This window comes from Botrytis cinerea, chromosome 3 (genome assembly GCF_000143535.2).
Source record: "Botrytis cinerea B05.10 chromosome 3, complete sequence".
In the NCBI taxonomy this organism is placed as follows: domain Eukaryota; kingdom Fungi; phylum Ascomycota; class Leotiomycetes; order Helotiales; family Sclerotiniaceae; genus Botrytis; species Botrytis cinerea.
In genome coordinates this window covers 2,764,549-2,787,232 of record NC_037312.1, presented here as the reverse complement: position 1 = coordinate 2,787,232, position 22,684 = coordinate 2,764,549, and the positions used below count along the sequence as shown (strand labels likewise).

At 44.0% G+C, this 22,684-nt stretch overlaps 5 protein-coding genes across 5 annotated transcripts; 3 read left to right on the top strand and 2 right to left on the bottom strand.

Annotated features, from left to right (window-relative positions):
* Window positions 1-5: 5 nt before the first annotated feature.
* Bcztf1 lies at window positions 6-2,286 on the bottom strand. Its single transcript, XM_024692190.1, has 3 exons — window positions 2,063-2,286; window positions 231-2,010; window positions 6-110 (listed from the first exon to the last, which is right to left on the bottom strand). Exons 1-3 carry the CDS (start codon window positions 2,189-2,191, stop codon window positions 67-69), a joined length of 1,953 nt encoding a protein of 650 aa, XP_024547965.1. The 5' UTR covers window positions 2,192-2,286; the 3' UTR covers window positions 6-66.
* Window positions 2,287-2,444: 158 nt separating this feature from the next.
* Window positions 2,445-5,784, top strand: Bcztf2. The gene is made up of 6 exons (XM_024692189.1): window positions 2,445-3,635; window positions 3,703-3,760; window positions 3,817-4,484; window positions 4,542-4,682; window positions 4,732-5,502; window positions 5,553-5,784. Exons 1-6 carry the CDS (start codon window positions 3,576-3,578, stop codon window positions 5,685-5,687), a joined length of 1,833 nt encoding a protein of 610 aa, XP_024547964.1. The 5' UTR covers window positions 2,445-3,575; the 3' UTR covers window positions 5,688-5,784.
* Window positions 5,785-6,358: 574 nt separating this feature from the next.
* On the top strand, window positions 6,359-7,500 carry BCIN_03g08070 (hypothetical protein). Its single transcript, XM_001547039.2, has 2 exons — window positions 6,359-7,022; window positions 7,080-7,500. Exons 1-2 carry the CDS (start codon window positions 6,578-6,580, stop codon window positions 7,451-7,453), a joined length of 819 nt encoding a protein of 272 aa, XP_001547089.2. The 5' UTR covers window positions 6,359-6,577; the 3' UTR covers window positions 7,454-7,500.
* A 1,007-nt stretch (window positions 7,501-8,507) lies between these two features.
* Window positions 8,508-10,499, bottom strand: BCIN_03g08060 (hypothetical protein). The gene is made up of 3 exons (XM_024692188.1): window positions 9,721-10,499; window positions 9,569-9,654; window positions 8,508-9,507 (listed from the first exon to the last, which is right to left on the bottom strand). The coding sequence occupies exons 1-3, from the start codon at window positions 10,462-10,464 to the stop codon at window positions 8,574-8,576; spliced, it is 1,764 nt and encodes a 587-aa protein (XP_024547963.1). The 5' UTR covers window positions 10,465-10,499; the 3' UTR covers window positions 8,508-8,573.
* Window positions 10,500-15,455: 4,956 nt separating this feature from the next.
* Bcpks13 lies at window positions 15,456-22,550 on the top strand. The gene is made up of 3 exons (XM_001547045.2): window positions 15,456-16,023; window positions 16,087-22,180; window positions 22,243-22,550. The coding sequence occupies exons 1-3, from the start codon at window positions 15,746-15,748 to the stop codon at window positions 22,285-22,287; spliced, it is 6,417 nt and encodes a 2,138-aa protein (XP_001547095.2). The 5' UTR covers window positions 15,456-15,745; the 3' UTR covers window positions 22,288-22,550.
* Window positions 22,551-22,684: the final 134 nt, after the last annotated feature.

Below are 22,684 nucleotides of genomic sequence, written 5' to 3'. Positions count from 1 at the left end.
TGCAGTGAATGATAATTGGTGCAGTTCTCGCGTGCCCGTGTGTGAGAATGACGTAAGTGAAATAATTTAACCATATATGCATTCCAAATTCATTTCTGACATCACATCCACTACACATAAAATGAGTTAGCATATACTTTCACGATGAGAAAATTGTACAATAACAAGTCATAGTTGAAAAGAAGAAGGGTGAAGCTGGCACAAAGATTGTGAAAAGTGAGGTAACGTACTCCAGAATACTTCTTGTCCAATATCGGCCCTTGCCCAAGTCTCTTCTATCAGTATTAACGCTTTCGCCATGGGCTTCGCAGGCAAAGATAGTTTGAACTCTTGAAAACGAGTAATGATAAACCGACGAGCTGCCGCAATATCCACTTCAAAATTAGTGATGCTACTGGAAATTGCTGCACTACCTGAGGTGGAGCAATGTCTGTAACCAGGTCCCCCAAATTGGCTTGCCCCGAAAGGTGTATCGATAGAAAATTCGTTCATTGATGCTGTAGAGAATTTAAGCTCACTTGCAGCAACAATCATGACAATAGGCTGAAGACACCGAGTACCAGATGTTGACGGTATTTTCTCGAGAAGAGATGTTACATGTAACGCAAGCGATATCAAAAATTCCTCGACAGAATGCGAAACTGGTAAGGATAATATCTCTTGAGAGTCAGGCTGTCGATTCAAATAGATGGAAGGAAATATACGATATATCTCTAGGAGAGCAGCGCATCGATACGCTTCCGCTAGCAAGATGTACTGCCTAACGGGTGTGTTCTCGTCACCAGCATCGACGAGTTCGGTCTCGGTTGGTAAATTTACTGCCAGTAATTTTTCTTCCAAATGCCGTGCTCTGTTAGTCCACTCAATGCTAGCGAAGACAGTTGATTGAAGAGGTATAGAATTGAAATCAAAGAATGGATCATTAAGAGAAATATTTGAAATTGGAGTAAATGTTGACTTTCGATAAGATCGAATCAACCTTCCGACCTGAGCGAATAACCCTTGAACCTTTGGCGCTACTCCAGTCCAGGGGTGAGGAAATATTTGGTGATCTGTATTTGGGCCAGTGGCACTTTCTACCAGCGTACTGTCCTCCTCTAGCATGGCGATATTTTCTTCATCTTCAACAAATCCAGCCAATAAATCCCAGTACAAAATACACTGTTGGAAAAACTCATTTTGTCGGCGTACTTTGTTGTCTGAATTTGCACCTTGTTGTGATAGGCGTTGCTTGTACAATCTCTTGGCCGTTTTCAAATGCGCTAGACCTAAGTCTCGAGGATTGTGCCATGCTGTAGTTTGACCAACCAAAAGCACAGTCAAGAGAGTCTTGTCAATATTATCATGAGATTCCACCCCAGCACGGTTCGATTGATATAAGCACTTAAATGTCTCTCGTTGCATTTGAGCTCCGACAACGGACATGCGTGGAAAGTCATGTGAAAGATAGGCAGCGGCCATGCTTTGGATAGCGTAGTATATGGGTGCTGAATCGTCCCAGAGTTGGCCAACGGTAGACCGAAACGGGTTAAAAATGCCATCAAATGAGGAGAATATAACACAAATATACCCGAAATAGTATTCCACAAGCATGGTTGGGAGATGAACCAGAAACTCGGGAACAGTCGAGTTACTCAGTTGATACCGAATGGCGGAAAGACTGTCGGTAAAATTCGGAGTGGACAATCTCCTAACCGGAGTCTCCGGACTCTGTACAGATCCATTTTGACTTCCATCACAGGATTCGGCATGTTTGACAATTTCGGAATCATCTTCTTTTGTATTGAATTCCGTCATTCCTCTGCCAGGCGTTTGATCCACGGAAGGTTTCAAACCGATCTCCAACTCTCTCTTCAGAGCTTTTGCTGAAGATGGCAGTGGCCGATCGTTCTTCTCAACAAGGATCTTCTCATGCTTTGTCGACCAAACTAGTCGTTGTGAAGCATAGCAACACTCTGCTTTTCTTTTGAGGCATTGAAGGCAATACGGCTTCTTCTCGTCACATTTCAACTGCCCTCATGTCATTACTCAAGTTATTATGTTCTTGATAAGCGAGTCTTACACGTTTGGTCTTGCATCTTTGACAACCCTGACGCGATTTCGGAGCTCGACGAGCATTGGTCACATTTTCCTGGCCTACAATTGAAGAAGATAGAGCGCTTGAAACTTCTGAAGCGGAAGGAACATCCATCGCGATACGTAACGATCTTGTTGAGAAATAGTTGAAACTCGATTGGCATCAACCAACACTCTTTGCCCAAGTACTGTCAATAGTAAAGGGGATTCGAATCTCAAGAAAATGTAGACAAATCATTGAGGAGGGGCATGATTCAGAGTGGGGAAAATCTGCCAAGATGCACGTGACTGCACTGAATCGGTCTAGACGGAAGCTCGAATCATGTTACTTTCCAGAGGATCGATTGGTTTGAGTTTGAAAAGTCCAAGGATGCCATTGGATTCCACTTCATCATTCCCGATATCGTAATACTTGCGTATCTTGCTACAAGAACCACGAGTACACATCGAATTATGATTCGGATTTCGTGTTCTTACTGCCAGCTATCTTGGCGGTCCCTCGACGTGCTTTCCATTAACATGGTAGAAATCGCTCTCGAGTGAAGTCTTCTCAAAGCTATACGGCAATTTCGTTTGAACAAAAAGAAAGAAGCTAGCAAGGAATTTCAAGAGTTAGCCACAGTTTTCACGTGATATTTAAGCATTCGGATATGTCCAGGACTACTCGAGTAGGATTACGCAGCAGGAAGGCTGGCTCCGTTGACGATCTGTTGTCGTTCCATCTAAACCCACAGCCCGCGGGAGATGGATTGAAGTTCAATCTTCCAATCACTTCAAGAGTGTTTCTATAAAGGCATAGTTGTCACACTTCGTGGAATTTCAAATGGAGTTGTGGGTACAGATGATGTTTAGTTCCAACTATTGCATAGCTACCGTCATCAACTAGCCTAGATATCCCTAGTGTTTAGGGCGTTGAAGAAGAATCGCTTTTACTTCAAGGTCAATTCTTTTCAACATCTCCATCGTTCTAGAAGTTCTGTTGATGTTCCAGTGTTCTGCAAAGGTCCGGGCGTTGGTCTTCATCTGGATTAAGAGCAAAAATTACCAAATTTTGAAACATCTCACGATTCGAAACAAGTCTTGAGACACATAAGGGTTAACTTTATCATTGGATGATATCGGTGAGGGACCATGTTTCTGTCTCATGCGAGGTTGGGATATTGTGTGGTTGGCTAATGGCCACAACCTTACCGATGCCCGTCTGTCATTTTCTGCCCATAACCATGGATGATTATGCTGCAAACCATAAAACTATCCTTTGAAAACTTCCATACTTCTTCTATTGACGGATAAGACGAAACAACGGATGTAATTGTACTGAAAGGTGTTAGGCTCTTGGCGGTCGCAGCATACCAGCTCGCAATACGATTATCAAGCTTATTTATCAACCAACTGTGCCATTACCTCGCATCATATATGCACCGCAAAAGGGAATATTTGCGACTGGTGAAAACTCGACAGCTTTCAAGTCAAATTTCATATTTTTGGACAATCTTGTCATGGTCAACACGGGAAAACCATCGAAAGGATGCTACTTATGTAGAGAGAGGCGGATCAAGGTATGTTACCTCCCTTCGGCACATCAGCATCAAAATATGGAGCACTGGTTTCTAATCATTACTTCAGTGCGATGAGGGTAAACCTTCATGCATGAGATGTCAAAAGTCAAAACGAGAATGTCCTGGTATGGTGTTGTTCCAGTAAAAATAATCTATCTGCCCATGTTAATGACAATAATAGGCTATCGCGATGAGTTCGAGCTCAAACTTAGAGATCAAACCAGAGCCACCAAGCGAAAAGCTTCAACTTCATTCGATATCAATGTTCCAACTTTCACCATAGACTCATATAGCCACCAATTCGGCCAAAGTAGAAACGACCGACCGACGAAAAGGAGGATGAGTACCTCGGGCAATGGAATCATTCACAGAACTATGGATTCCATTAAGACTACAGCCACACACTCATTCTATGGATCTTCGTACACTGATTTTGATTCAACGGAGCCAGCCATGCCCATATCACCAGTCTCGGACATCGATAATGAGCTGCTCAGATCACCCAAAACAGTTATTCCTCGCCATTTCTCGCCCCCAATCGATCAGCAAGCCACCTGCTTCTTCTTGTCTAATTTTGTTCTTCTTCCACGAGGGCCCACGGCCAAAGGGAATTTAGATTTCCTCATACCACTCGTATGTGCCAGCTCAAGAGAAACGTCACTTGTGCTTGCTTTAAATGCTGTCGCCCTCGTGGCTCTCGCAAATCAACCAAATTCTAGAAAGCTCCTACCTCTGGCCGACAGTCAGTATGTGACGGCTTTGAATCAAGTCAACAACGATCTGCAAGATGCAAGTAAAGCAAAGGAAAATGCAACATTAGCAGCGGTGTTCTTATTGTCTTTCTATGAGGTAAAATGACTCTTGATCCTGGTATAATTTCGTGTATAAAACTTACTCTCAGACTAGCAAATAAGCTCTCATCCCATGTCTCTAAGTGGATGGCAATCTCATATTAATGGAGCTGTCGCACTAGTGAAGGCTCGAGGCAAAAGCCAGCTCGATACAAAGATCGGGCGCTCTTTATTTGACGCAGTCAGAACGCATATGGTAATTCTATCACATTACCAACGAATGATATTAGACTAATTATTTGCAGACTGTCGAGTGTATTAGCCGTTCGAAGGATGTCAAGGAAGGCATTGATTGGTGGACATCTTTTGCCTCAGAGGATAAAGTACAACATGAAGTATCAGTGCTCAACCTCAAGGTTGCAGACTTACGCGCAGAAACCCACAAGATCTGCACTCTTGAAGGTCATACCACAGACAATATCGAGAAGGTACTCAACCATATGAGGAAAGCAGAACAAATCGAAAAAGAATACGTCGCCTGGTATGCCAATCTTACTGAAGAATGGACACCCAAACTGGCGGCTTGGATTGATGATGTAGCGGAGAGAAACCTGGAATCCACAGCTTGCTATCCAGGAAGAGTTGATGTTTACGGCGAGCTGTGGATGGCCACTACACATAATATTGTACGCGCTTCGAGATTATTCATTCTGACTACTATTTTACGATGCACCGCATGGATCACTGCCGAGCTCGATTACAAACTCACACCGGAATATGTGGAAGTTTCGCGACAAGCAAGTGTACTAATAGAGGATATCGTATCTAGCATTCCATTTTTCTTCGGCTGGAAATCACCAGATACCGAACTTCCCCTATCCGAGAACTCATATTTCCCCTGTGGCAACGATAGCAAAATAAGCGGGAAGGGCGTAACGGGCGTATGGGCTATATGGCCAGTGTTTGCAGCGGCAGCATCTGATTTCGCGACTAGTTCTCAACGATTGTGGTTAAGAGGACGGCTGAAATACATTGCGGAACATTTGGGAATTCGTCAAGCAGAGATGTTACTTCAGGTATGTCGGTCTCTTTCCTTCTCAATGGATGTGTTAATAATTCTCGGCAGTTGCCAACTCGCTATCCCTCAACCTTCATATATAGAGATAAGGTCAAAATTGAAGACCTGAAGAGGAGCAAGATGGCTAGTATGGTTGGAGGATATTATCCATCGATCTGCGAAACTCCTGTAACAAGTGCATAATTTTGGATTTCCTTTGTATCAACAATTGTACACTACTATTTCTTTCTCTGTTATTTATTATACCATTTATCATAACTTTACAATATAATTTTCTTTACTTAAATGAAATGAATATGTCCCATTGACATATCAACTCGTTGCACTAATTGAATCGGCTGATAGTTCCCGCCCAAAAACAAAGCGGATAATGACACCAGCGGTAGATTATCCGACCCGATCAGCTATCCGACACACACATCCATCTGTGGTACACCTTGCTGGCCTTGTCCAAAAGGCATAAAAGTTGTGGACAACGATGGCTACTGGCTTCATGGTATATTTCCCCTTTCATTTCTTCAAAGTACTAGGATGAGAAACGGAGACGTGGAATCCTGTGTCGTGCAGGATACCCCAACGGACGTCCGACGTGTTTATATTGAACCAACATGTTCGTAAATTGGGAATAGAAGGATGGAAGTAAGCATGCGAGTAACACCCTATCTAGCATTTGCGAATGACTCGCGAGAAGGAATCATGCGTGGACATGTATTCCTTTCAGACAACTGTCATTGCATACTGGGCAGAAGGCCGTACATGCACAGCAAGTAGAGCACCATTATCACGTGTTTATAGAATTCAAACATCAAATGTAACGAGGGAACAAAATTCTAGTCAGTTACCATTTCAACACAGTCAAGCAAATCGAGACTACATCATAGTTGATTTATAATGAAGATATCTTCTCAAATCACGTGCGGCTATCTCCCCGACATGTGGGCCGCCTCTATCCGCATGAAGCTACAGATGGGTATAGAAAGAAGTCCAGTCCGGCACAGAATAAACAACTCATTCCTAACAAAAAGAAACGCTCCAAAAACCACCTGCATCAACTCCAACTCTCCATCTCCATCATGCCCTTCAAAACACTAAACCAAAAATCCATCTTCTACACCCTCACCCCGCAAACTGAAAATCTCCAGAACCCGATAACCACACTCTTCATCCACGGGCTCGGTTCCTCGTCTACTTTCTACCATACTATTATACCCTCCCTCTCTGCCGTTTCGACATGTATTACTTTGGACACGCCCGGATCCGGATTATCTTCTCTAGGCAATGCGCCACAGACTGTAGTATCGATTGTCGATGATGCAATTGCACTTCTCGATGCACTTTCCGAACCAGTAGCAAAAGGAAAGGTCTGGGTGGTAGGTCATTCAATGGGTGGGATCATTGCGTGTGAGCTTGCCATTAAATATGCTCAAAGAGTTGAGGGTTTGGTCTTAATAGGACCCGTGGTGCCGAGTCCAGCTTTAACTGAAGTTTTTGGGAAGAGGATTGAAACGGTTAAGAAAGGTATGAGAGTTTCTGCGTTTTGGCATTGAGGTTACATTAGGTTACTAATTATGGTAGATGGGCTGGAACCGCTCGCAAATTCGATACCAGAGGCTGCGACAGCTTCGGAAGCTACATCGACCCAGAAAGCTTTTATTAGGAGTTTGATTCTTGGGACTAGTACCCAGGGTTATGTATCATCATGTGAAGTTATTGCTTCGGCTAGTAGACCGGATTATGCTAAAATCGACGTACCAATGATGGTTCTTGCTGGTAGTGAAGATAAGACGGCGTCTTATGAGGGTTGCAAAATGATTCATGATGAAGCGGGTGTAAGTGCGCAGAAGAAATGTGTTAGAGTTCTTCCAGGGGTGGGCCATTGGCATGCTATTGAGGCGCCAGAATTAGTGGCAAAGGAGTTTATAGAATTTGTTGCTGGTTTCAGTAATTAAGTGAACATAGATAAGACAAGGGAATTAACAATAAGGTTCCTAGTACATCTAGTTCGGTTTTGCTTGATATCTTGTGATTTTTCTTTGCATTGTGTAGTTGCGTAGAACATCATGATTAAGACAGTTCCAAAGCTAGGATTGGAAAGATATTCATCTCGTTTTCTTTCGTTTGTCGTTTCACTGGCTGAATGCCGCAATAGATCTAAAGACGAGACTCACTGTGACGGAGAAGCACGGCAAGTTGCCAGATACATAGCCAAAGACTGTAAATTCAACATCTTGTATAGTTTCATGTATCCATAATGGTCAAACCTACCAATATTCTCTTGCAATGCTAAAGGATTTGATTGTAAAGTAGTGCACCGCCCGTGCTTGATGAGCCTAATCGATGACTTCCTTGGAACGACGTAAATGCCAAACTTGATGTAGATGCTTTTGTCAAGCTCAATCTCAGTCTCGATCTCAATTTACCCTCCAAGTTCATGTTTCACTTGATAGATTTGTAATTATGTCCGAGAGTTACCATCGATACCCGGATAGGCAGGTGGTGACAGTAATGAGGTTGGTAGATCGTTCTCGAATCATGTCTATGATTTATCATCGATGTCCGGGTAGATAAGTGGCGACGGTAATGTGATCACTTGTCTGTTTCAAGTGTTGCGAGGAAGGGTCAGAACTTGAAAGACTTGGAAGTTCAAGTTCTAGAAGTGGAGGATTGTGCCATGGTAGCTAGGAAGGATGGAGCGTCACTTTGGAATCTAGGACCAGGGTTGGAGAGGAGAGATCCTTATGTCTTCGGACACCTGTTTTCCGACGCTTTGAAGAACATCTGCTTGTGGACCTCTGAGGTTTACCTCTTCGAATTTCTATGATTCGAATAGGTTGTGCATGCGTTCCCACTTCGTTATTCATGAAGGTATTTTTACGCGAAATATTTCTCAGTGGTGCATGCTTTTTGAAAATCTAATGACATTCTCTTAGAGAAGAAGGTCTAAATTATAATCATAAGCCTATATAATAAAACTAAAATTAGAATAGAAATCGGTCCCGCCGTTACTTTTAGGATTATCTAATCCATCTATACTATGTGCGAACCATACACCTTCTACCCAATCAATTCTCACATAAACTCTTGAGCATCAGTCCCTACACCTCCCGATTTCTCCGCCCAAGAAGTAGCACGCGGCGGTCTTCTAGGCATATCATCTTCTGAACTCCCAACCCTAAAAGCATATAACACAACATCCTCACTTGGACTCTCAACCTGAGTTCCAAATATCTCCCCCCTAGAATTCATGCTCAAATCTGCAATTGCTGCAGATACCTTCTCAGCTGAAGATACTGGAACATTGGTATCCAATCCTATCACAACATTCCCATACAGTTTCTCATATAGACTTGAACGTGCGCGTAATTTTCCCTCATCTCCCGATCCATCAACGAGTTTCTCTTCATCATCCTCAGATTTCACAGTATACGATCCTGCGCTTCCTTGAGCAGTAGGACCACCTGTTCCATTCGGGACCCAGAATCTCAAGTCCACGCGTAAAAATAAATATCCATACACAACCAAAATCTCAAGCATAAATCCCGTAGTATAGAAAACGGGTTTGCTGAATAGATGACTAGGTGCACTGATTGGTTTCTCAATCACAGCTCCTAGAAGACGTGTAATTGCTCCAGTGACTAGAAGTGCTGTAGCGGTTATAAGAATTATTGGCTTCATTCTAAATCTTCCAGCGCCGAATTTTTCAACGGGAGTAGAAGATGGAATAGCGGTAGCTAAAGTGACGAAGATTGCTGGGAAGAGCGAGAGAAAGAGTGTCCAGCATGAACCGAATAAGAGGAGGTTCTTCGTTGTTTGAATGGAGCGAGGGTTGAGAGTGAAAAAACTTATAGTGAGAGAGATGATATTCCAGAAGATAATCATAGGGACGGATATCAAAATCGCAAGGAAAGCTTTCGAAACGATAGGGTTCCAGCCAATATTTGGATGGGTAGCGCGGAGGATTCGTTGGGTGAAAACTACGTTTACAGCGAAGAGGACAACAACTCTGGTTGTTTGTCAGTACTGAAATTCCGTAATTTGGATTTGGGAACGGTAGGATTACATACCCGGCATTTTCAAAAATCAAGGCTGCAACAACAATGCTATTATTCTCCGGACGAAACGCCCACACAATTCTCATGATACAAGTGACCTATTCGCAAGTTAGCACCCAATTCGCTTGATGCTCTTTAAGCGACACTCGGATTTCATAACTTACATTTCTAACCATGCAGAAATCAAAAATCATGTCTGAGATAACAAACTTATGGCCCCTCTTTGAGTTGATCTCATGTCTAATGAAATGTGATGCAGCTCCCACAATGAACAAGATCAGAAACACGATTGTAATCGGTACATCGACGTTCTTATTCGGGATCCCTCCAAGGATTGCTGCGACGGGTGAGAAAGGTCCGACTTTTGGTTGGGTAATTGAAGGCATCGTAGGATCTAGTTGTGCGCCTTGTAGAGCCGGAGACGCGGAGGGTGGGTTTTTATCAGAGGGTGAATTTAGCCCTGCTTGTTTGGCTGTTCCTGTTGTTCCTTTATCTGTGTTGGTGCTGGAAGCGGAGGCCGCGCTCGGTATGGTTGAGGGAGCCATTTGAGATTGTGGGGAGGCGGTCTCGGTTGTAGTTATCTCTATCGTTGTCGTTGCTTGAGATTGAACTACAGCTGGAGCAGCAGCCTGTGTTGTGGTGATCTCTATTGTTACTGTTCCTTGGGGTTGAGCTGCAGCTGGGGCAGCAGCTTGTGTAATTGTTGATATTATTTGCTCTGTAGAAACTGATATTAAAGGTGTCGACTGTGTGAATGTTCCATTGCGAGACATGGGGGAGACGGTCGGTATGGGCGACGCGATGGTGCTCATGATTATTGGCCGCGACGAAGAAAGTCTTGCCGTAGATTGAGCCATTGTCGCCAGCGACGGCGCTGTTGTAGCCTGTTGTGATTGAGTATTCCCCATCCTGACTGTATATTAGATGCACCTGGCAATCACTCTAGAAATGAAAGAAAATAAGATTTTGATAATGATGTATCACTTTGACAGATGTCAATGATTTACATGAGCTTGGCTATCTGACTATATCAATGCGGATAATGTACCATTCCACTCGTCACCGCACCGGTTCTTCCCTTCATATCTTCGTCGCAACTGGAGTCCGGATCTCATCCAGAATGTTTCCCGAGTAAAAGAAACACACAATCCGTGAGATGCTCGCATCCCCAAGTATCACAATGACAGGTACTCCATGATTGACCCAGACTTAACATACTCCAAGGATCACCTCGAAGTTTTCAAGAGGGATAGATAGACAGCCCCTCACTAGAAAAAGCTCTGGTCTTTGATACCCCTCGCAACTCCACGTTTCAAAAGAATGACTAAGATACTTCGCAACTTCTTACATTGACAGGTTTGACATATCAGCGGATGAACATGAGCCGGAAAATAAGATGCCATCATATGAGTCCCAGACTTGACATCTGTCAGTTCGTAAGATAGACTGCAACGGTATCGGTTGGTGGCACATGCACTATCTCTCAACTCCTAGTCCGGGTTAAATGGCACATTGAATATTCGTTCAAATGCCCAGTTTATTTGAGCTGGTGAGACAGGGGCCTTAAGACTGAATCCTATGAATTTGTTTCCTCCATGATCTTTGGCTAAAAATGGAATTGTATGAACCGCAATGCCAGTACATATTGGTCTGCAGTTTTCCTTTAGAAGACTTTTTGAGGCTATAACAATACGACGGGATCTGTTTTTTTACGATTGGGAAAATTCACTTCAAGAAAACGGGATGGTCCTTGTGATCGAGGAATTAATAAGTTATGAATCCACATTGCTACCTACTTCCAAGCAGTCCATGCCATCAAATTAAATCCGAATGTATCTCCCTACACACAAACAATCTTTGAGGTTTAAAATTGACTTAATATAAGCCACAATTTTTCCCCAGAATAAAATTCAATCGTTCTGGAAAAAATTAATCGTATTCAATTACCATTCCGATCATGGAGAATGCGAGGCTCAAGCCACGGAAAGACAAATGCTTTCTCCGCTTATTACTCGGTTGTGTCCGAGAGTCGCCATTTCGTTTCAAAGCTTCGTATTCAATTACCGTCACCACCCATTTGGGAATTGGGGCCTAACACTGCGCTCGGATGTTTCCTAAAATGGAGATATATTTTTTCCGAAACATCCGTATGAGGGATTCCGCAGAGGAGAGAAACGAGAATGTAAGCAAGGGTCTCGCTGAATTATATACGAAAGATGGTTGGCGAGAAGTTATAGCCTCTTGAGCAAACGACCAAAGCATAGAGTATTTATATCTGCTATCTTTGAATCAGGCTGTTAAGGCTGTGTAGAAATCTTTCCGTGTTGAGGGAAAATATGGAACAATCCCTTACGAATATCGATCAAGTCCGTGCCAAAATTCACAGCGTTTTTGATGATAAAGTTCGAATGCGAGCAATAATGACGGCGGCTGAGTTTATCGATAAAGCTTTCTCAGACATTTATGTAAATATGGCATATTATCGTGCTGAACTTGCTGAACTTGCTCTCGGGCAAAATTGATGAATCATGCATTTGCTACTAATGCTAACGGTGCCTTTAGAGCTTCCCTTCTACCATGATGTCAAATTCACGTGCAGCTAGGTCCTATATTCTGATACTTGTCTTACTACTGTTGCCTAGACACAGGTCAATTCTTGCGTCCTTATCATCAAGATCCTCGTAGTTGTGCATACATACTGTGCGTGCAAACCACAGTTCCAGCCTCACCTGTGTCAAGATATGACACATAAGCATGCAAATCACATATCTAGCTTCACCTGTATAAAGTTGACACATTGAGAATTTCATACTATGCACTAGCAATCATATTCACCTATTTGGCTATGATAAACTATCACAATCCAGGATAAATTTTCTCGAGCTTTCTTTCTGCTTGCAATATAATACCAGACTCATTATTATGAGACGATTATCAAGAGTGTAAGAGTGGCTTTTCCATTAATCTACAACCTCTTGAATAATGCATTGTTCGGGAACTTCCTGCCTGTTCGCAAAGTCATAGTACGCTGGTTATGATGAGATGATTTTCGAGAGTGGCTTTTCTCTCAGCTTGCAGCCTATCGTAGGATGATTTCTTCCGCAAATCTCTGTGAAATTGGAATATCAAAATAAACTCTTATTATGATGAGATGGATTTCTCATGGACTCTGACTTTGAGCCGTGTTTGACAGCGTGTGTCTGCAGCCATCATTGATGCATGAATACATCAATGGTTCACGCCAATATCTTGGATTCTCAATCTTAGTCCTTGATAACTCGATTGTCGGTATGCCATTGACGAAAGAATTTGTGCATGAATACATGTGCACAGTAGATATTCGGTCTGTTCAGCACTCAGAAGGTGAAGAATGAAGGTTCACAGAAAAGTAAATCGTGCGTTAGTCTGTGTGAGATTCATGGGCTCACCTCGATCATCTTGGTCCTTGCTCAGATTAACGGGAAAGTTTTAAAAGGATGGCTGGATTGCTGGTTGTTGATTATTAGCCTAATATCCAACTAGTGCGGCTGTCAGAGCAGTCTCGTATAGTTCGGATACCGTCGTACCCATAGCGTCAATCTTACCGAAACCCTATCTAGTCTGGAAAATATATATTCCTATTGCCGGCAGAAGCATGGTTCCCAAGCCACCTCTTGTGAACAATCGAGTCATCATTGGTTGTGACTTTGACTCAAAGTTTCCCTAAGAGTTACACTTTTGACCAGCAAATAGATGACTGCGCGGGAAGGGTGGCAGATTAGGCAGCATAAGAATGTGAATTTCGTAAATCAATCCGTCATCAATCCATCGGGTCGAGAACGACCTCAAATGGCATGTATGGAACCGATCAATCACACCGATCAGCCACAAGGCACTTACCCTGGGTCCTGACATTGACGTGTTGCTCACCGGCAATCTGAGTCCCGACGTCTCAGGAATTATTTCACCATTAGATTCTTGACACGCGCGTGGAATTCTACTTGCATGCTAACAAAAATCATCGAAGTCTGATCTTTGCGGTGGAACTCAGCCTCTAGCGTAATCTGCTAATCGATAAAGTGACGGTGGGACCCTAGACTGGCCACTAAGTTTCGCTTCCTCTGTTTTTCGCCTTACTCCTTGTACATTCGTATCCTAATCTCGGCTGCCAAGCTTGGAGATCTGTGTAGTTCAAGCCAAATCTTAAACCATTCGGACCAGCCCTAAGGCTGAGTTGAGAAAGGATTTTCCGCTGTGGTTTTAACTAGATGAAGGCAAGTGAAAACTCATAAATAAATCTGTAGACTGTAGGGCGTTGCATATGGCTTTGAAACAATCAATCACCTACAAATTATGCCGCCTGGGCACTTGAAGAGTGCCGCGACACTTTTTCTCGTAGTGTCCTCATAAACTCATTGATCCCAATATAGGGCAAGTTCCAGCCCCCAAATCGAAATAATTTAAAAAATTATGAAAATAGCCCACAGAAACTTGATATGGACCAGTAAATTGATTAATGCATTCGTCACTCGGTATCTTCTAAATTGAAAAAAATATTATCGGTCGTTGAAATCGATTTGTTTCGTATTGCGAAGAGAGTCAAAACATCTCGTTTTTGGGGGGGTGGGGGTTTCAAAAAAATGCCTGTTTCAAAAATTAATGAGAAATATTTGACACAACTATTTAGCAGCATGCAACTTCATCATAATTCTTGCAGCGGTTTGTGGACCTGAGAACTTGCCTTCTCGAAGAGAAGCTGTACTGAACAAAATCCCCGTAACATCACATGCCAGTACCCATTATTCGAAAACTGTTCGATTCCTGATACAAGACTAACTGCCAAATTCACATCGTATTTATTTACGGCCATATTTAAAATGAAAGGGATGCTTTACCTGAGCATTGTCCAAACATCAGTCACTTGATAGATGATGAATAATTCGGGACCGGCAAAAATTCTCTTGCTGAGAATAGATAATTGCGGCGATGACCTAATTACTCGGCGCTCTTATATTCAAGCGGACTATTTTAAAAAGGAAATTTAAGAGGCTTAACAAGACTCATTGGCTCCACGCATTTGCAAACTAAAGATTTATCGTGAAAGATATTCTGTTTCTGTTTGCGAACCAATGAGCGTGTGCAATGCGAATACAGAAAAAGAAACTTCAAAGCTTATCTTCCTTAACCCTTGCTGATCTGCGTGGCCCGCCGGGACGTTAGCGCAATAAACATGAGCAGACCTCTAAAGAAGAAACGAAACTACGATTAGGTAGGAACTCGAGTAGTGACAACTTAGACTACTGAGCACTGCACTGTAATCGGTGGTACCAAAGCGTCAGAAGTGTCCGCCTTTTCCAGAACGGGGATCCGTGCAGGGGTAACTCTGCCAAATCATCTTTTATGCTATGATCGACGTTTAGCGGAACAAGGAAATATCAATAGCTGGAAATCAATTTACAACTGCATCGAATCGATTTTCCCATTTGCATGCAAGACGTATGCAATTGCAAGCGTAGGATACTGTTACACAGTGTTTGCTCAGTCGAGCAGAATCGAGAATGACACTTGCAACTCTTTGATAAGATACGTACCTAATCAATCCCCACTTCTTTACAACGTTTAAGCCTCTTCAAGAAGGAGCTAGCGTAGTCATAGTATCTAGCAAGGTTTGTCAGTGCAAACATCATTCTCTCTACAATGCTTCTCGCAAGCAATCAAGGGCGTCGAAGTTCGACCACACTTTTCCGTGTTTCAAGTCATCTTTCGATAGTCTCATGTATACCTGACTTTTGCCCGGCACGTCAATTTAGGATCGAGATTCTGATCGCCAATATTGATACCTCTTTTGATTACGAGGAATTAGCGCCATCCAAGAGCTTGAGCGCCCAGAATCTTACTGTGATATTCCCAAAGAGTTGACGGGGCTGGTGCACTATCGTGAACGTCTACCATGTGGATAAGGTAGGTGCAGTTGAAACAAGATGTAGGGTTAGAAATACATGACTTCCGAAAAAGTATCTATGACCATGTGAAGATCTCAACTTGTATATATGTATACTGTCAAGTACTCGTGAAGTTAGACATCGCACTTTCGTTCTCCTGACTTTCCATCCAGCATTCGTTCTTCATTCCAATCTATTAATCTTTTGCAATACTTCCACGACTCCAAGCACTCCATAGTAATAGCGCGGGTCGCATAATTTTTTCAAGATGGATGTTATATTATTCGGAGATCAAACTGCAGACTGCCAGTCATTCCTCAAGAAAGCACTTCGTCGCAAGAATTGCCCTATCCTCAGCACCTTTTTAGAACAGGCCCACGCCGCCCTTCAAGATGAACTTTCATCACTTCCATCGACTGCCCGACAACATGTTGCTGTTTTCTCAAGCGTTTCCGAGTTCACTGAGCGATATTTCGAGGCCGACCACCCGGATTTGGCAGTCGAAAGCGCCATTACTTGTTTGGCTCAATTAACACATTTTATTGGGTATGTATAGAATTTTGTAGAGGCAATTGACCAAGGATATTTGGGCTGACCTGTCTTTTCTAGATTCTTCGAGGAGAACCCACTTGCATACTTAGAGCCCTCTAATACCGAAGTACTTGCAGTGTGCACTGGGTTGCTTGCCGCATCCGCAGTTGCATCATCCAAATCGCTCACATCTCTTATTCCCCTAGCTGTACAAGCAGTACGCATTGCCTTCAGGCTGGGATCAAGAGTTGCAGCAGTTGGAAACCAATTGGAGACCGCGAGTGATAGACAAAAGACTTGGTCAACAATCGTAATGGGCATAAGCTCAGAGGCAGCAGAGCATGCTTTGGCGGAGTTTAATGAGTCAAGAGGACTCGTCCAATCAACGAGATTGTACATCAGCGCCATTGGTACGAGCTCGGTCACAATCAGTGGAACACCTACCCTTCGAGCTCAGTTCTTCGATAATTGTGAGGCATTCCAAAATCTTCAACGACGCGAAATCAGCATTCGAGGGCCATATCATGCTGCCCACCTTTATAATCCACAAGACATCGAGAGAATCTTGTCACCATCAATTGTGGAAAGCTTGAGCAAGTATTCCTCATTCTTGCCCCTTGTTGGAACCCCTGCACACAAGGAAAGTATACCAACAGTCGACCTGTTCAGAAATTCCATTATGGAAATTTTGGCAGAGCAGGTGAAATGGGACCGATTGGTGAAACTGGCTGTTGCAGACGTTCGAGGGTCTGAACAAACCGAAGTCAGAGTTCTTGCCATGGGACCAACCGCTCTCGGAAACAGTCTCGTCTCGGGGCTCAAGAATGCCGGTAGCTTCAAGCTCTCGATGGAAGACCACATTTCTTACTCCATGCAAAACACCATTCCAAGAGGAATGGTCGGTAGAATGTCTGAGTCCAAGATTGCCATCGTAGGAATGTCAGGTCGATTTCCCAATTCGGCTGACCATGAAGCATTCTGGGCACTCTTAGAGCAGGGTCTTGACGTCCACAGAGAAATCCCTTCCAATCGATTCGACGCCAAACTACACTGTGACCCCTCAGGAAAAGGAAAGAACAAGACCCATTCTCCATTTGGTTGTTTCATCGACGAGCCCGGAAAGTTCGATCCTCGATTCTTCAACATGTCACCACGGGAAGCTATGCAAACTGATCCAATGCAGCGTCTGGCTATCTCCACTGCCTATGAGGCGATGGAAATGTCTGGATTCGTCAGAGATAGAACTCCTTCCACCCAAGCACATAGAATTGGTACCTTCTATGGTCAAACGTCCGATGATTGGCGTGAGATTAACGCCGCTCAAGATATTGACACATACTTTATCACTGGTGGCGTTCGAGCTTTTGGACCTGGTAGAATTAACTACCACTTCGGCTTCAGTGGTCCATCATACAGCGTGGATACTGCCTGCTCGAGTAGTATGGCGGCTATAAATCTTGCAGTCACCTCATTACGTGCCGGTGACTGTGATACTGTATTCGCTGGTGGTATGAATGTCATGACAAATCCAGACATTTTCTCTGGTTTGTCGAAGGGTCAATTCTTGTCGAAGACTGGGTCTTGTAAGACCTATGATGACAGCGCTGATGGTTACTGCCGTGGTGATGGTGTTGTCACTCTTATTTTGAAGCGACTTGACGATGCAGTGGCCGATCAAGACCCAATTCTTGGTGTCATTGCTGGTATTGCAACAAACCACAGTGCGGAAGCCGTTTCCATCACCCACCCTCATGCAGGCGCCCAAAAGTTTTTGTTTCAGAAAGTTATGGACGAAGCTAGAGTAGATATTCGAGACGTCAAATACGTAGAGATGCACGGAACAGGAACTCAAGCAGGGGATGGCGTAGAGATGGACAGTGTTTCTTCCATTTTTGCACCATCAAACAATTTACGCCGTCGTCTTGATCAACCACTGTTTGTAGGCTCAGTCAAGTCTAACGTCGGACATGGAGAAGCTGTTTCAGGTGCAACTGCTTTGGTAAAAATCATGATGATGCTCAAGAAAAGTATGATCCCACCACATTGCGGAATCAAGACGAAAATCAACCAGACATTCCCCAAAGACTTGAAAGATAGAAATCTCAACATGGCTTTCAAACCAACACCATTCCCAAGACCTACAAATGGGAAGCGATATGTCTTCATGAACAACTTCAGTGCCGCAGGTGGTAACACCGCCACTTTGCTCGAGGATGCACCAATTAGACAGCTTGACGGTTATGACCCAAGAACATCACAGGTTGTCATTGTGACAGCAAAATCTCTTGCATCATTCAGAAACAATGTTCAAAAGATCCTCAACTGGTCAAGAGATCAACCTAGCTCATGCCTGCCAAGTCTTGCATATACCACATCTGCTCGCCGTTACCACTACCAATATCGTATCGCAGTTGATGCCAAGGATCTGCAAAGCGTTCAAAATGCTTTAAGCGCCTACACAGAGGGTCCTCATGCTCCAGTATCGAATGTTAAGCCAAGAGTTGCTTTTGTTTTCACTGGTCAAGGATCGCACTATCTTGGAATGGCTAAGGCCTTCTTCCACGATGTGGAGCAATTCCGCAATGATATCGAGGATTTTGATCAAATGGCCCAAGCCCAGGGCTTCCCATCTTTCATTGGTCTCATTGATGGAAGCATCACCGACCTTAGCGTTGCATCCCCTGTCATGACTCAATTGGCCATTCTTTGCGTAGAAATAGCTGTTGCGGCACTTTGGCAATCATGGGGAATCGAGCCATCCGCCGTTGTTGGCCACTCCCTTGGAGAGTATGCAGCTCTTCAGGTTGCTGGTGTGATCTCCACACATGACGCTATCGCTTTAGTCGGTAATCGTGCTCAGCTATTGGTTTCAAAGTGCACTGCCGGTAGCCATGGCATGTTAGCAGTTCGGGCAGGCTTTGCTGCAGTCGAGCCTTACTTGTCAGATATCGAATGTGAGAGAGCCTGCATCAACGGCCCTGAGGAAACAGTGTTCTCGGGCACTGTTGAGAACATGAACCGTCTTAAGGAGGTCTTGAGCTCACAAGGCTTCAAGAACACCATGCTCAATGTTCCGTACGCCTTCCACTCCGCCCAAGTCGAGCCCATTTTAGACTCTTTCATCCAATCTGCGAAACCAGCTGTTTTCCATCAGCCAAGAATCCCAGTCATGTCAACACTACTTGGAAACGTCGTAGAGGATTCGGGTGTCTTCGGTCCAGAGTATCTTGCTAGACATTGCAGAGAAAGTGTTGATTTCTTAGGTGGTGTCAGTTCTGCTTTGAACAGTGGAATTATTGATGAAAAGACCTTGTTCGTTGAAATTGGCCCACACCCAATCTGCTCCAACATGGTGAAAGCAATCATTGGCACTAGTGCGATCACTGTGCCATCTCTAAGCAGAAATGCCGACGCATGGACAACGACCGCCACTAGTTTGGCAACTCTTTTCAACTCTGGTCTCGACTTCAATTGGAACGAGTATCATGCCAATTTCAGGGGCGCCCATGAGGTACTCGATTTGCCTTCCTACTCTTACGACGAAAAGGTTTACTGGATCGACTATCGCGGAAACTGGTGTCTTACTAAAGGCGATACGCAAATGATCACGGCTGCAGAAGTAAAACCAACCTTCTCGACAACTACTGTGCAAAAGATCCTCTCCGAAGTTGTTGATGAGGATAACGTTAATGTTATTGCTGAGTCTGACCTTATGGAACCAAAGCTACGAGCTGCCATTTCTGGTCACTTGGTTCATGGACAACCACTCTTCCCATCATCCATTTATGGTGATATGGCTCTGACTATTTGCGATTATGCACTTAAGCTCGCTCAGCCAGATGCTAAATCTGTAGGTTTCAATGTTGGAAGCATGGAAACCCATAAGCCATTGGTTCTAGACAAGAACGCCAAAACTCACATTCTTCAAATTGAGACTAAGCTTGATCTTACTCATCGACGCGGAACCGTCAACTTCCGCACATTCGGAGCAGATGGAAAGCCAGTTGAACAAACCAAGTGTGAAGTGACTCTTGAGGATTCATCATCATGGTTGAAAGATTGGGACCGTCGCAAGTTCCTTGTCCAAGGCCGAATTGATAATTTGATGAACCACAAAGAAGTTCACAAGGTTCAAAGAGGAATGGCTTACAAATTGTTTGGCGCCCTCGTCGACTACGCTCAACAATATCGCGGAATGGATGAAGTATATCTGTGGAGTGAACAATGCGAGGCAACTGCCAAAGTGCAATTCCAGACATCAGATAATGATGGCAAGTTCTTCATGAGTCCATACTGGATCGACAGTGTGTGCCACATTTCCGGATTTATCATGAATGCCAACGATGCTGTTGATTCCACCAAGCATGTCTATATTTCGCACGGATGGGAGTCGATGAGATTCGCCAAGACCATGTCGGCCGACAAAGAGTACAGATCTTACATCAAGATGCAGAAAGTACCAGGTGGTGGTGAGATGGTTGCTGGTGATGTATACGTCTTTGAAGGGGATGAAATCATCGCAGTTGTTGGTGGTATTAAATTCCAGCGCGTACCCCGCACCCTTCTTCAGACCCTACTTGCACCAAAAGCTATTCCAGCTCGTGCTGGTGCCAAAGCAACTCCAGCTCCAACCAAAGCTATTGCGTCCAAACCATCAAAAGCCGTCTCCAAGCCTAATCTCAAAGTTGTCAGCAAGCCAGTTTCAAAGGGTATCTTCTCCAAAGCATTGGCAATCATGGCCGAGGAAATCGGTTGCGATGTCGCTGAGTTGGCGGGCCCAATGAGATTCTCTGATATGGGCGTCGACTCCCTTCTTGGCTTGAGCATTTCTGGCCGATTCCGCGAGGATCTTGAGATTGACTTCCAGAGTAGTGTCTTTGAACATGAGCCTACTGTAGACCATCTCAAGGCTTACATGACTAGATTCGAAGATGATAATAGTGCTGAAAGCTCTGGAATGTCTACCCCGGAAATGATCCCCAGCGACTCGAGCGAAAGTGGGGATGACGGGTTTGATCTAGTTGAAAGTGACCCCGAAAGCTCTCCCGTCGAGGATGCCAGCGAGCATGCAGAGATCATTCAAATCATAAGATCCACCATTGCGGAGGAGATGGGCGTTGAGATGGAGGAGATAACTGATAACACAGACCTAGCTACCATGGGAATGGATTCTCTCATGAGTTTGAGCATCTTGGGTGCGCTCAGAGAGAAGACTGGCCTGAATCTGAGTTCCGAGTTGTTGGTCGAAAACACCAGCATAGAAAAGATTGAAACAACTTTGGGTCTAAGAGCAACCAAGCCAAAGGTCGTTGAGATTAAGAAGACAACTAAGATTACTAAGGTGGCTTCCGCATCCGTACAACCAGCTGCTCCAACTCAAGTCGCCAGACCTATCAACGTGTCTCAATACCCTCCGTCAAAGTCTATCCTTTTGCAAGGTAACCCAAAGACTGCAAACCGCACACTTTTCCTTCTTCCAGATGGTTCCGGTGTCGCTTCTTCGTATGCCCCACTTCCTCAAATTGATCAAGATCTAGCTGTGTTCGGTCTCAACTGCCCTTTCATGAAAGACCCCACAGACTTCAATATCGGTGTTCCAGCAGTCACTCAGATCTACCTTGCCGAAATTCAACGTCGTCAACCACACGGACCATATCTCCTTGGAGGTTGGTCTGCCGGAGGTGTACTTGCGTACGAATGTACCCGCCAGTTGATTGCAAAGGGTGAGAAGGTTGAGAAACTTGTCTTGATCGATTCACCATTCCCTATTGGACTCGAAGCCCTCCCAGCTTCCTTCCATCAATATTGTGCCAAGGTTGGTCTTCTTGGTGATGGCGGGCTGGAGACATTGCCAAAATGGCTCCTTCCCCATTTCTTCTCCACCGTGCGCGAACTTACTTCCTACTCTGATCACTTGGGATCTCTACCATCCATCAACACTGTTAACATGCCAAAAACCGTTGCCATCTGGGCTCGTGATGGTATTGTCCACAATGAAGATGACATTAAGCCAGAGTGGGATCCCAAAGTGAGGATGCCCAACTCCATGGACTGGTTGACTCATGATCGTAAAGACCTCGGACACAATGGATGGGAGAAGTTAGTAGGAGAAGGAAACATGAAGTGTTTGAGCACAGCTGGAAATCATTTCACGATGATGAGAGATCCAATCGTAAGTTAACAATTCTCTGAAGTTCAATGTATGTGGGGTAATTTGCTGACTAATCATCACAGACAAACGACTTGGCCAAGCTTATGAAGCAAGCTCTCAAAATGTAAAATCAACTTTTATATCATGGCGCGATTGCTTTTAGATTTCATGTTTTTCCTTATAATCAATAGTATTATTTTGGGGTTTGGGTATCGGCTGGAGGGTAGTTAATTCCATAATCTTTCATGATGTAACGCGTTTGCACGTATACGGCGTACTTTGTTTGGGGGGATTCAAGCGAATAAATAAATCGCTTGTGTTTTAGAAAATTTCTTATAGTAGTAACTTTAGATAGTATAGAATCTCATGTTTCATGACATACTTATATGTATGAGTTCCCATTTCCATTGTGGCGTTGAGTGCATTTCTCGCGCATTGGGAAGACTTTGCTTTGTCTCTATACATCGAGCAAGACTGTCATTGATATCATGTCCACGTGAGGAAGTTTCATTTGTTCCCGATTCC

Bases quoted from the DNA above. Each gene is read 5' to 3' on its own strand.
- Bcztf1 (XM_024692190.1), bottom strand. From the start codon at position 2,191: ATGGATGTTCCTTCCGCTTCAGAAGTTTCAAGCGCTCTATCTTCTTCA. The intron at 2,011-2,062 runs GTAAGACTCGCT...ACATGAGGGCAG, and splicing joins AAAGATGCAAGACCAAACGT to TTGAAATGTGACGAGAAGAA. The intron at 111-230 runs GTACGTTACCTC...TTTTATGTGTAG, and splicing joins TGGACAAGAAGTATTCTGGA to TGGATGTGATGTCAGAAATG.
- Bcztf2 (XM_024692189.1), top strand. From the start codon at position 3,576: ATGGTCAACACGGGAAAACCATCGAAAGGATGCTACTTATGTAGAGAG. The intron at 4,485-4,541 runs GTAAAATGACTC...CTCTCAGACTAG, and splicing joins TCTTATTGTCTTTCTATGAG to CAAATAAGCTCTCATCCCAT. The intron at 5,503-5,552 runs GTATGTCGGTCT...AATTCTCGGCAG, and splicing joins AAGCAGAGATGTTACTTCAG to TTGCCAACTCGCTATCCCTC.
- BCIN_03g08070 (XM_001547039.2), top strand. From the start codon at position 6,578: ATGCCCTTCAAAACACTAAACCAAAAATCCATCTTCTACACCCTCACC. The intron at 7,023-7,079 runs GTATGAGAGTTT...TAATTATGGTAG, and splicing joins GATTGAAACGGTTAAGAAAG to ATGGGCTGGAACCGCTCGCA.
- BCIN_03g08060 (XM_024692188.1), bottom strand. From the start codon at position 10,464: ATGGGGAATACTCAATCACAACAGGCTACAACAGCGCCGTCGCTGGCG. The intron at 9,655-9,720 runs GTAAGTTATGAA...ACTTGCGAATAG, and splicing joins ATTTCTGCATGGTTAGAAAT to GTCACTTGTATCATGAGAAT. The intron at 9,508-9,568 runs GTATGTAATCCT...ACAAACAACCAG, and splicing joins TTGATTTTTGAAAATGCCGG to AGTTGTTGTCCTCTTCGCTG.
- Bcpks13 (XM_001547045.2), top strand. From the start codon at position 15,746: ATGGATGTTATATTATTCGGAGATCAAACTGCAGACTGCCAGTCATTC. The intron at 16,024-16,086 runs GTATGTATAGAA...TGTCTTTTCTAG, and splicing joins CAATTAACACATTTTATTGG to ATTCTTCGAGGAGAACCCAC. The intron at 22,181-22,242 runs GTAAGTTAACAA...TAATCATCACAG, and splicing joins CGATGATGAGAGATCCAATC to ACAAACGACTTGGCCAAGCT.